Source organism: Myotis myotis, unplaced genomic scaffold (assembly GCF_014108235.1).
Source record: "Myotis myotis isolate mMyoMyo1 unplaced genomic scaffold, mMyoMyo1.p scaffold_m19_p_1, whole genome shotgun sequence".
NCBI classification, from domain to species: domain Eukaryota; kingdom Metazoa; phylum Chordata; class Mammalia; order Chiroptera; family Vespertilionidae; genus Myotis; species Myotis myotis.
Genome location: NW_023416313.1, coordinates 72,301,097 through 72,314,604, shown reverse-complemented (window position 1 = coordinate 72,314,604; position 13,508 = coordinate 72,301,097). Strand labels below are relative to the sequence as shown.

The window sequence follows — 13,508 nt, the reverse complement described above, 5'->3', positions numbered from 1 at the left end:
AATTGAGCGTCTGCCCCCTGGTGGTCAGTGTGTGTCATAGTGACCAGTCATTCCCAGTCCTTCTGCTGTTAGGGTCAGTTTGCATATTACCCTTTTACTATATAGGATAGAGGCCTGGTGCACGGGTGGGGGCTGGCTGGTTTGCCCTGAAGGGTGTCCCAGATCAGGGTGGGGGTGCCTGGCCAGCCTGGATGAGGGGATGATTGCTGTGTGCAGCTGGTCACACCCCCTTCAGGGTGGAGGTCCCCACTGGGGTGCCTGGCCAGTCTGGGTGAGGGGCTGAGGGCCGTTTTCAGGCAGGCGGGCAACTGAAGCTCCCAGGCTCTTTTTTTTTTCTTTTTTTTTTTCTTTTTTATTCTGGGATTTATTTACCTTCTATAGCTGTCACTGGAGCTGAGAGCTGGCTCCAGCTCTGAGGCTGTTGCCAGCTCTGAGGCCATGGCTGGCTGAAAGCAGGTATCTGGGTTTGTTTAGATTCTATAATTGAAACTCTGTTGCCATCACTGGCGCTCTAAGCTCTGAGCCTGCTGGCTGAAAGCAGGTACCTGGGGTTTGTTTAGCTTCTATAATTGCAACATTGTTGCAACCGGAGCTCAGAGCTGGGCTGCAGCAGGCGGGGAACCTTGGCTTCCTCCATCGCCGGGGCAACCAAGCCTCATGTTTGCTTCAGCTGCTTGGCTGCCGGCCGCCATCTTGGTTGGCAGTTAATTTGCATATCTCGCTGATTAGCCAATGGGAAGGGTAGTGAAGTTAAGGTTAATTACCATGTTTCTCTATTATTAGATAGGATTATATAGGATAGGATTGCTTAAATGGGGTGGGGGGAGCCTTTTTCAGCAGGAGGAGATGCTCTTGGCAGACAAAAATACATAATCCCTACATCTGGACTGATAGCCAGCCATATGCACTATACTGCCAAACCGGTCATTAAAAACTGAACTGCTTTCTTACACCTTACACCAAACAGCTGCTGCCCTTTAAACCCCTCCTCAGCCCCCACCTTGGGTTCTGCCTTTGCAGTTCACCCAGATTAGGTTCTGATTGGTCAGTTTCTATACCAGAGAGTGTCAAAAGCTCAGCCTCCTAGGCAGTCATTGGCTCCTCGCACTTCACCCAGATTTGGTTCTGATTGGTCAGTTTCTATGCCAGTCAGCGTAAAATCTTTAAGGAAAAAATAAGTAAGGTTGTCTGAAATCTACCTTTGCTTTCAGTATATCTGTTCACTGGTCAATACAATCAAGCAGTCTACTTTAGTCAGACAGATACATTTAAAAATCCATCAACTAAAAAAAACAATTCCATTAACTCGCCTGATGTTTTTCAATACCCTTTTCAAACTTGAGTGATTCTGGAACAGTGTTAAGTGTGCCGGTCCATGTCATCATGGCTGCCATAGAGCAAACCTGTAAGCCCAGCAAGTTTAACTCAATTCTGTAGGACTTTCACAACTGCAGTGTACACCATGAAACACAAGTTTATCCTCAGAGCTGCTGATGCTCCTCATTACCTCCCCATTTCCTGTAATCATCCTTGCTCCACTGGCTCCCTGATCTCTTCCTCCAAATAGGCACGAGGCTCCATAGTTGAATCTGAAAAAGTTTTAAACCATCCACAGGCCCTCCTGCCTTTTATAACTGCCTCTATTTCCCTCTGACCTCTTACTGACAAACACCAAAAGGAAAAGCTACTGTAAAAGATGGTACAATGAACAAGCCCTGAAGTCTGGCCATAGGATCTCCTGCTTAAATTTTATTTCTAAATGTGATGCCTTCATTTCACATTAGTAAAATAAAATGTTGGCTAAGATGAATCCATTAGTTTTTTGACCAACAAAGGTCCATTCAGTTATTTGATCAAGAGAAAAATATATGTATCTGTAGTAGGTACCCTGCTGTGACTTAAGACACTTACATCATGACTAGTTAAATCATAATGGGTTCCACTTAACAGAGATAACTTCCATTAATAGACTATACTTCAAAAATACATACTATTGTACATAGGGAGCAGTCACTGTGAGAACACACAGGCAACACAAACAGCCTTACTGGAAACTTTTTCATCAATGCTTGTATCCTAAAAATCCAAATATTCTCTATGAGAGCTATATTTTTATTTCAAGATATTTCTATGGCCCTAGCTGATTTGACTCAGTGGATAGAGCATCGGCCTGAAGACTGAAGGGTCCCAGGTTAGATTCTGGTCAAGAGCACATACCTTGGCTGCAGGCTCTTCCCTGGCCCAGGCCCTGGTCAGGGCTTGTGCAGGAGGCAACCAATCAATGTGTTTCTCTCACATCAATATTTTTATCTCTCTCTTTCCCTTTCTCTTCCACTCTCTCTAAAAATCATATATATATATATATATATATATATATATATATATATATATATATATATAGTATATATTCATGTTCTATGAATTTCTTTGTTTACTACTTTGTAAGTACGGAATCTGTGGAAAGAAAATTTAGAAGACAAGAAAAACACATGCTACTTTTTTACTTCAATGCAATTTAAAACTAGGTATGATTTGAAAGCAGTGATTCTTTTAGAAGGTGCATTCTGTTCACACTAAATTGGACCATATATGTCATCCAATAACTCTATCATTATGGTTGTGGGAAAGTGCTTTAAAATTATACGTCGAAGAAATAGTTCTGTTAAAATCTCTCTAACTGGGAACTAAATTAGCCAGAGTTGTTGTGCAGAATGATAGCCTAGTAGAATTTCTCATTTTACAGAGGCTTACATACTATCATAGATATATACTATATACTAGGCAAGAAAATAAAGCCCTACAACTCTACAAATATTTTATTAGGCCGAATGTGAGATTAAAGCACAGGTGCAATGCACCAAAATTTATCCACTTGAACCATCTTTCCACAAAGACAAAAGGTAAAGTATAATTGTCAACTTTGGGCCGATCTGAGAGATTCAGCAAAATATTAAACAAGAGCACAGGCATTGTAACAAATCCTCTACTTTGAACTGGTCCTCTTAAAAACATCGTGACTTCCAACATAATGCTAAAACACACAGATAATAAAATCAGCAAGGTACTCACTGCTGATGAAAATATAATAAGAGTCTAAACTTTAAATAAGAATACTTAAGATGCTAAAAAAAAAAAAAAAAAAAAAAGTGACATGGGCATTGTGATATACCCCAGGACAAAAAGATTTCCATGGTTAAATAAGTTTCGTACAATTTAAGTTCCCTCTTAAAAATTCCCACATGTTATAGTTTTAAAGACTCTCAAAAGTCCTGTAGTAAAGAAACACTGTTTAACTATGTTTAGCTCTGATTTTCTCTACTTTATTTAGCTATAGAGCCTTTTTTCATGCACTAATAAGTAACACTTACTGACTCTGTACTAAGGGTGCTTTATAGGAATTAACATTTAATCCTCAAAACAACTCAGAGGTAAATTCTTATTATTATCTCCATTTTGCAGATGAACAAACTAAGTCAGAAAAAGGTAAAATATCTTCCCCCAGGTCACACAGCTAGTAAAGTGGTGGTGCTGGGATTTGAAACCAGGATGGCCTGGCTTCAGAGTCTATTACTAACCATTAGGCATACTGTTTCTATGTAATATTCATTAGAATCTAAGAGACTGATTTCTTTCCCTGGAATTCTTATTAACAAATGCTGACATACAATTTGTATCTATGCAAATAAATAAATAAATAACACAGAAAAAAAGTGTGAGGAAATAGAAATCCTAATAGTTAATTCAGTTGTATTTTCCTGTGAGAGTATGAAGATTTCTTTTTTTGTCCAAATTCCCTTCAAAAAACTAACAGCAGTAACGAATATTTACTGAATACTTACACTCTGCAAGGTGTGTACTAAGTGCTATATGTGCATTAATTGCTCACTTTTCATCCCTTTGTAATGGGTATGATTATCTCCATTTTACTATGAGGAAATCAATGCAAATGTTAGCTGTTCTCAAAGCACGGTCCATGAAGTCAAAGCTGTTCTCCTAATAATACTAAAATGTCAGTTGCCTTTTTCACTATACTGCCTTTTGCACAGTAGCAGAAAAGCAATGGTCATAAAACTACTGGCACCTTCACACAAATCGCGCAGTAGCAGCACTACGCTAGTGGTCACTATATTCTCCACTCACAGTTTAACACAAGTCTGTTTTACTTTACACGAAGCTGTAGAAATTATTAATTTCATGAAATCTCAACTCTTTTTTTTATTTTTTTATTTTATTTTTTTATTGCTTAAAGTATTACAAAGGGTATTACATATGTGTCCATTTTATCCCCCCGCCCTAGACAGTCCCCTAGCCTCCCCTATCCCCCAATGTCTTATGTCCACTGGTTATGCTTCTATGCATGCATACAAGTCCTTTAGTTGATCTCTTACCCCCCTACCTCCTGCCCCGCAACCCTCCCCAGCCTTCCTGCTGCAGTTTGACAATCTGTTCGAGGCAGCTCTGCCTCTGTATCTATTATTGTTCAAAAGTTTATAATGGTCTCTATTATCCATGAATGAGTGAGATCATGTGGTATTTTTCCTTCACTGACTGGCTTATTTCACTTAGCATAATGCTCTCCAGTTCCATCCATGACGTTGCAAATGGTAAGAGTTCCTTCCTTTTTAGAGCAGCATAGTATTCCATCGTGTAGATGTACCACAGTTTTCTAATCCATTCATCTACTGATGGGCACTTAGGCTGTTTCCAGATCTTAGCTATGGTGAATTGTGCTGCTATGAACATAGGGGTGCATATATCCTTTCTGATTGGTGTTTCTGGTTTCTTGGGATATATTCCTAGAAGTGGGATCACAGGGTCAAATGGGAGTTCCATTTTCAGTTTTTTAAGGAAACTCCATACTGTCTTCCATAGTGGCTGCACCAGTCTGCATTCCCACCAGCAGTGCACAAGTGTTCCTTTTTCTCCACATCCTCTCCAGCACTTGTCGTTTGTTGATTTGTTGATGATAGCCAGTCTGACAGGTGTGAGATGGTACCTCATTGTTGTTTTGATTTGCATCTCTCGGATGATTAGTGACTTTGAGCATGTTTTCATATGTCTCTTGGCTTTCTGAATGTCCTCTTTTGAAAGGTGTCTATTTAGGTCCTTTGCCCATTTTTTGATTGGATTGTTTATCTTCCTTTTGTTAAGTTGTATGAGTTCCCTATAAATTTTGGAGATTAGGCCCTTATCAGATATGACATTGGCAAATATGTTTTCCCACACAGTGGGTTTTCTCGTTGTTTTGTTCATGGTTTCTTTTGCTGTGCAGAAGCTTTTTATTTTGATGTAGTCCCATTTGTTTATTTTCTCTTTCGTTTCAAGTGCCCTAGGAGCTGTATCAGTGAAGAAATTGCTTCGGCATATGTCTGAGATTTTGTTGCCTTTGGATTCTTCTAGAATTTTTATGGTTTCCTGTCGTACATTTAAGTCCTTTATCCATTTTGTCAACTCTTGAATACATATCTTATTAATATTCTGAGCGATGGCATGGGAAGTACACATTGAGAACTTTTCTGCACATCCAAGTAGTACAATGATGGCCTCAAGAAAAAGCACTTACAAAATTGTTTGAATGATGACCTGATTCAACTGCTTTTTTCATGAAATATCTTATTACTTGAAAAAACTACTGAGTAATCCAACTATAGTTATTCAGATTTGGGTATTTAACATTTTCTCAAAAATAAATGAAGCCTGCCCTAACTGGTTTGGCTCAGTAGATAGAGCGTCGGCCTGCGGATTGAAAGGTCCCAGGTTCGATTCCGGTCAAGGGCATGTACCTTGGTTGTGGGCACATCCCCGGTAGGGGGTGTGCAGGAGGCAGCTGATCAGTGTTTCTCTCTCATCGATGTTTCTAACTCTCTATCCCTCTTCCTCTCTGTAAAGAGTCAATAAAATATATTTTTTTAAAAAAAGAATATGAATGTAATAGTCTTATAAATAAATAGAAACTTTTACTGGGAAAATCCACATTGAACTTATATAGTTTCACCAAGAAGTAACATTATTTTTAATTACCTTTTCAGTGTTCTTGTATTTTTCCCATCCTTTTAGCATTTTCAACCACTTAGCAGTTCTTTCAATTTCCAGGTGCTTTTGCTAAAACAAAATTGAAATTTATTGTTACTATTTGTTCAAGGCTTCTTTACTTACAAATTTCAAAACAATGTCTAAGAAAATGCTGCTAAAAAAGAACTGCTGAAAGATTATGCTATATTAAATAGCAAGTATTCTATTATTAAGTTGTATTAATAATTTTACAGTTGTATCAATGGAATTCCGTAGCGAAAATTAAAGCTACACAGGAGGTACTTCACTGGGATAGGTAAAGAGAAGGGAATTGTTGAAATTTTCCAATATACTCTATTATACAAATTTAAACTAAAAGGAAATTTAAAAATATTGTGAACTATCTTTTAACAACAAAAACACAACTTCAAAATCTCATTTTCTTCCCTTTCCCCACCCCACACATTTCACTGAGTTCTAGCTTTGTAATGTTTTCAGTGACAGAATTGCTTTTTTAAGGAATTGGGTATTTATTGATTCATGGAGTGATTAATATTTAATTATCACTATGCTACTGAAAAATTATACAAAAGTAAGTATCACTTGCTACTGAAAAAGAAAGTTCGCCATTTGCTCAGGGTGACTCATATGGAAACATGCTGTGACAGGTGCTGTTACACAGTGTCGGGAAGGGTAAGAGTAAGGTCATGGTGGAGGGAGAGGTCACACCCGCCCGATGGATGGCAGAAGATGAGCCTTTCATAAGGTATGGAAGGATTATCAGGATTTTCATCAAGTGCAATGTGGGGAAGAATACTCTAAGAAGCATGAGTGGATGGAGTTCTGGGATAATCAGCATTCGGTGAGGCTGAATGGAAACATAGTCTTTGTAGGTCACACTAAATAGGGGCCTGGAACAAAGCTGGGGAATGGGGAAGGTGGCACAGAAAGTGCTTCTTCCTCACGTCTTTGATTGCCAGGAGAGGGATATTGTTTTCCTAAGGAACTGGGCCTGCTGTCCAATCTCCTACTAGCTCCTAAGGTGGTAGAGTGACTATGTGGTTAGTAAATTTAGAAAAAGAACTGGGCGTACAGCCCTCAGTCCCTATTCTTATAAGCCAACAACTCTCAGAAAGCATGTTTGTTCTCCATCCTTTCAGGCAAGAAAAAACACCCTCCTCGGCCAAGAAGTCTGTGGTGACCTTAGCCTATGACCAGGTGAACAAGCCTGCCTCCTTTTAGGGGTCAGTACCAGGTCACCTGCACACCTAACCCACGCTCTTCCCTAGGAAAGTTGCTGGGATGTTTGCTGTTTCCCCACTGCCCAGATCAGTGCTAGGCACAGGGTAGGCACTTAATTATTTCATTTTCATGAGAGCAACACCCAGCATAATTTTCTCTTATAAGTGAGCTGAGATTCTGCTATTTGTTCCTTTTTCTCAATCCCTACATTTTCTTTTTTGCAGGCCTCTGTAAGTATAATAAGCATAAGAATAAAAAGCAATGGAAATAAAAGATTCACAGGAAAGAAAATTATTCTATTTGATGCTCAAAATGTATGCTCACTACAACCCTATGAGGTAAGCATAGCCATGCCCATTGTACAGATAAGGAAACAGAAGCACAAAAGGGTTAAGTTACTGTCCAAATTCCCCCATCTAGTAAGTTCAAGTTTGAAGGGGGTTTGAGTTTGGACAGCTTGGCTGCAGGACCTGCACTTTTAGCTCCACATCTATTTCTTGCTTCCAACATGGCCCTGCTCTAGCTCAGGCAATGGCACTCCTGGATGAAGGCAATAGCTCCTACTGACTGTCTATATTCCAGCCTCAAACAGGCAGGTGGCACATGCCCACCATCAATATTTTGAGACTTAAAATGGGCATAAAATCCCAAAGGAGAACAGTGCACCATATACTTAATATATGCTTCACCAAAATCCACCCTGAATTTAGAAAAAGATTCTCACCAATAAGAATATTTTCTAGAATTTTAGTTTTAGGCATATTTTTAAAACTCTTTAATTACTTCTTAACTCTATAAAAATTTTGATGGGTTTTTCTAATAAAAGATGATCACTTGTGAGCAAAAGGTATCATTATAAATTCCATTTTTCAAAAGACTAAGCATATCCTTCATTATATTAGTGATAAAATGTTGCAGATGGTTCTAGAAATATGTTTAATTTTAAAACTCAGTGGGGCACTGAAATCTAATTAATGTTTCTGCTCAATGTGACTTTAGAGAAGGCGAAGCTATGAAAAATTAAGACTGATCTAAGCTGCCATTTGGGGTTTTTTTGCACTTCCTTTCCTGACTTATTCAAAGCATGTCTTTTTCTCCACCAACAGGAAAGCACCACATAATTCAAGCCAACCCAAGAGTGTAACAACACACTTTGCCAGGAACAACCCTGCTGAGATCTAGCCTGTCTCTTGCTATCTTTCATTTTTATGACTATGAATTATCAATTAATCACTTTAAGAAGTACTCTTTTTGTAATGGCACTCTTTGGTATTCTAATGCTTATCATATATATAGATAATTTTAAGTGCTATAAATTCTCACATGCAAAGACACCACACACACACACACACACACACACACACACACACACACACAAAACTTTTAAGAATCATGAAGCATGATTTTCTTTCCCCTGTAGCAAAAAACAAAAATAATACACCTTGAAAAAAGCTCCCATGCTATAGGATTTTTAAAATTATATATCAGTAGTTGAATCTGGTTTAAATGTTAAGTCCATGATACCGTCAGTTCAGCTACACCAGACTTGAATGCATGTGAATGTCTTTCTCCGACCCCAACTCATGAATTTATAACTTATGGATAAAATATACTTTATCACCAAACATGCTACAGCTGACTATTCCAGAATTAATCGAAAACCATGTGACAAATGTGAACTCAAGTGCTCTAGAAAAACAGGCTGAGGAACAGCATCTTGCCATGAACTAGATTAACACCAACACAAACTAGAACATAACAGCAAGCTAGAATTTCAACCTACAAGTTCAGCAAATACTTGAAATTCAACATATCCAAAACCATTTACTTCACCATGCTATTACTCTCCTCTTTCCTATCATAAATTAACAGCATCACTATTCACTAAGTCAAACAAACTAGAACCTTAAGTTGTTCTCAATCTTCATTTTACCTTCCTTCCCACATCCAAACTACACTCCTCTGGTCCCATCCATGTCTCATGTTTCCATCATGTCCTCTGCCCTAATTCAGGTGATCCCAATTCCTAGATGAAAGCATTAACTCCTTACCCATAACCCTGATGCTCTTCAAAAAAGCCTCTACACTGCCACCACAATTTTTAAAACCTGTCCCAGTTTAAAATCCATCATTGGCTACCCATTAATCATCTACAAAAATGTTCCACGTGGATGGGTCTTCACAATATGGCCCCAACTCACCTTCTTGCTACTTTTCTGATTTGGCATCTTGAACTACTTGTCATTAACACATAATGCTATTAATTGGAAAATCTGTTCCTTAACAGCTCTACTCAGTGGTCTTACCATATACTGATAATCCCTGTCTGAATCAATTCTGATTCTGATAGTGGTAAATGATGTTTGTTTTTTCTAATTCTATGATTCCTTCTATATGATTAACTGACATTTTTCTATTAAAAAGGATTTCCTTCCTAGCTCCTCCACATTTTTTAATATCACTATGATACAAACGGCTATTTTACCAATGTATTGTAATCTACTATCATTATTCTTGTTGAAGTTCAAATTGTCCCAAATTTAGCTGACCCCTCTTATTTGGATGGAGATTTCTCCCTTCAAGTGGATCCTTAGACATACCCTATCTGGCACAAAATAATTCAGGCTCACTTTATACGCTTTTTACCTAGACTTTCAACAGCCATTTCTTTTAAGAAACAGTGGTTCTTTTTAATGGGAAATGATACTCAAAAATTAAGACCTGGGTACTAGATATGCTCATCATTGCAATTTTTAAAATCATATAGGAGACTGGGTATAAGAAACTTCTACTCCCCTAAGGATATGACATGTATCAAAAGGAAAATTATGCTGAGGTCTTAGTCTCCACCCTACGTTTTCTATTTCTTTCCATTAACTCCACTGACTACAAAAATGGTACACTGTTGTATACTCCCGCCACCCAAGGGTTGTTAGCAGCAAAGGACTAAACTTACATTTGAAGTGTACATTCAATTATCTTAAATTGCCGTCCCCTATGAGTCACAACTGCCCCTTCTCCTACTTGAGCAAGGAGGGTATAAAGACTAAAACTGGACCAGCATCTTGGTTGTTACCGCTCAACCCCTATATATTTTTAACCATATGCGGACCAGTAAGCACTTAACAACTGTTGATCACCCACAGAAGTATTAGCTTCCCTTCTATCTGGTCCAAGGCTCCTCCCACTATTAACATGATTAATAATCCAGATAGTAAAGGCTAAACATACACACAATGCATGAATGGATATTAAATAGCCTTCTCTTCTAGAATAAGAAATCTTAGGGCTTTAATGAAGTTTATGTCTTCAGATATTTTTTTGTCTCTCCTGCATTAGGATAGCTGACGGGATCAAGTTGACCAGAGACACGAACACCTACACCTCACCAGCAGAGGTCAGGAGAGGACAAGAAGAAGGAAAGCTTTGTGTTTTGACAGAATAACATTGAGAAATCTATCAGTCGTGTATTTTAAGATTTCAAACCACATAAAATTAAAATATAGTTTCAAAAGATATGAATAGGCTCCCATATTTTGTAAGCCATGCAAAATATTGCACTACATAAAGGAATAGATGAATCCACAAAGATGCATAGTTTTACATATCCTTTCTCCTTATTAAAAACATCAATAAGCTCAAAGAAACAATGTAACTCATTATTAATATTGTTCTCTGTAGAATAAACATAGTAAGTGTGTTTGTTTATTTGTTTAATTACCTATTTGAAGGAATCCAAAGCACTTTGTAAATATCAACACTAATCCTTGTATGTGGGGCTATCCTTATTTTATACAAAATATCCTTATTTTAGAAAGAGAACTGCCTTCCATAAAATACTGTATTGGCAAACTTGAAACTAAAGCCATGATTAATGTGTTGTGTACAGCTTGACTATGTGTTAGTGTACAGCTTCCCAAGAGACAATAAGTGTTTGCTTCAAGTGTATGCTTTCTAGTGATTAATAAACACCTTACTAGTAGACGTCAGCAAGGCTATATCATTTCCATTGATTTTATTCAACAAAGTCATACATGTGAAATTTTCTATTAATTTCCTCGAAATGGCAGAGTTTGGCCATCAGGACTGGGCAGTTACTGAAGAATATATAAACTGAAGTTAGACCAGAAAAATTGGAGGAAATCCTGATAAACTAAAAAGTCTGTAGCCTTATATTGCTCTGCCCATGTCTAAAGTTCCCCCAAAATGGTAAAAGGCAGGTCATGCAATATGAGAGCAGTTTATATATGAAAGGCACAATGGAATCTCAATCAGCAGTCTCAGAATTCTGCCCCTCTCTCAATATAAGACTGACAAACGAATATAAAATTACATCTTTGTTAAATTATTAAGGAGTGCATAGGTCATTTTTTAGTGATTTCCTGTTATATTAAACTCTTGAAATTAAACAACCAATTAATTACAACCTTGACTGCATTGTGCAGGCAAATATATTTTAAAAGGGGCTCCTACAATGTCAACACTAAAAAAATTTTAATTTAAAAGTAATATTTTTTAAAGCCCACCTAAAGTATGCATCCTCTGAAATACAACTTTTGTCTTATATTTCTTCTTTTTTTTACTGTCACATTTCTGAAATCTAAATCACTGGATCCAAGACTTTTGGACTTTCTGGACCAGAAAATTATTTTTAAAAAGAGAGGGGGCAGGCATTGCAGAGAGAAGTCAATATTGAGTTGCCAGGTTTCTCTTTTGCAAAATACAGGTATATTTTGTTACAAGATACCTTCCAACTCTTCTCTCCATGATTTCTCACACAAAGGGTATTTAACATTCGAAGGGACAATCTTGGCAGTCTTTAAATCAACATATTTAGTTGTAAAACAGTTATACCATTCATCTGGTCATTCACTCAACCACTACTTACTGCAACACATACTAACATACTATGTGCACTACTCTAGGTTCTGGGGATACAGCAATGAACAAAGAGGTTAAAAAAAAACCCCACCTCTTATTACATCCTAGTGAGGAAACTTATAAGTAAAAAAAAAGTAAAATATTTATTTTGAAATAGTAAGTGCTAAAGAGAAAAATAAAGGAGAGAAGAGAATAATTAGTATTGTGGGGGACAGTTCCCAATTTTAGAATAATGGCCAGGGAAGGAATTTTTCTGAAGGTGACATTTGAGACCTAAAGTAATGAGGGACCGAGACTTGTCACTATCAGGGAGACGAGCATCCTGAGAAAGGAAGCAGCCAGTGCAGAAGGCTGATAGAAGGAATGTGTGGGGCATGCTCAGGAAGCACTAAAGAGACCAGTGGGTGAACAAGGGAAGGCAGTAGGAGATGAGAGACCTCACACAAACCAGGGCATACAGGGCTTTCTGGCCATTATAATGACTGTCCCTCTTCCTGTGCTTCAATTAGAGAATGACATGATCCTACTTATTTTAACAGGCTCATTCTGGCTTTCTGGTGAACAGAGAGACTCTGCGGGGGGAGGGGGGGGGGCGGGGGGGGGGGGGGAGAAGGTGGCAGAAGTAGGAAGTTAGAAGCTCCAGAAGAGATGCTGCAGTGGACCAGGGGGCAGAAGTGGAGCTGGTGATCAGTTTCTGAATACATTTTGAAGGCTAAGAGATGAAAAGAGAGGTAAGAAAAAGTCAAAGCTAACTCAGAAATTTTTACACTGAACAACTAGAAGAATGGAGTTCCCATTTACTGAGATAGAGTTTATCAATAGAAAGAATTTGAAGAGAATAACAGAAACCCCAGTTTGAACATTTATCAGACACCTAAATGTATATAGTCAGTCAGACATCTAAGTCTAAACACTGAAATGTATATACAAAAATAGACAAGTCTGGAATTGAGGGAGCCAATCATCAACATACCGTTGGCATTTAAAACCAAAAGCTAGATGAGATTACCATAGAAGAAACACAGCTAGGAAAAAGAAGTTCAAGGCTGAGCCAGGAGGCACCCTGAAGTGTAGATCAAGGAGGAGAGGAAAAGGAAGCAGAGCAAATTGAGAAAGAGTAGTCGGTGAGGAAAGAATATGTGAGTTCTGAAGTCTAAGCAAAGAGAGTACGTCAGAATAGACAGTAACCAATCATGTCAAATGCTGCAGCTAGGTCAAGGGGAAGTCTAGGGATTGACTAATGGATGTAACAGTATAGAGGTAATTAGAGACCCAGATCATAGCAATGGGGTGGGGGTGGGAATTAAAATCTAATTGGAATGGGTACAAGGAAAAACTGCAGGAAAGGAAGAATATAGAAACCGCTTTCAAGA

The 13,508-nt window shown here is 38.1% G+C and overlaps 1 protein-coding gene across 8 annotated transcripts in view; it reads right to left on the bottom strand.

Annotated features, from left to right (window-relative positions):
- The window catches only part of USP6NL (USP6 N-terminal like), a 179,389-nt gene that overhangs the window by 48,579 nt on the left and 117,302 nt on the right, over positions 1-13,508 (bottom strand). For all 8 annotated transcript variants that reach the window (XM_036341229.1, XM_036341203.1, XM_036341238.1 and 5 more), the window contains one exon: positions 6,022-6,102. In XM_036341229.1, coding sequence (XP_036197122.1) covers positions 6,022-6,060 — 39 coding nt within the window. In that variant the 5' untranslated portion in view covers positions 6,061-6,102. The remainder of the gene's footprint in view (positions 1-6,021; positions 6,103-13,508) is intronic.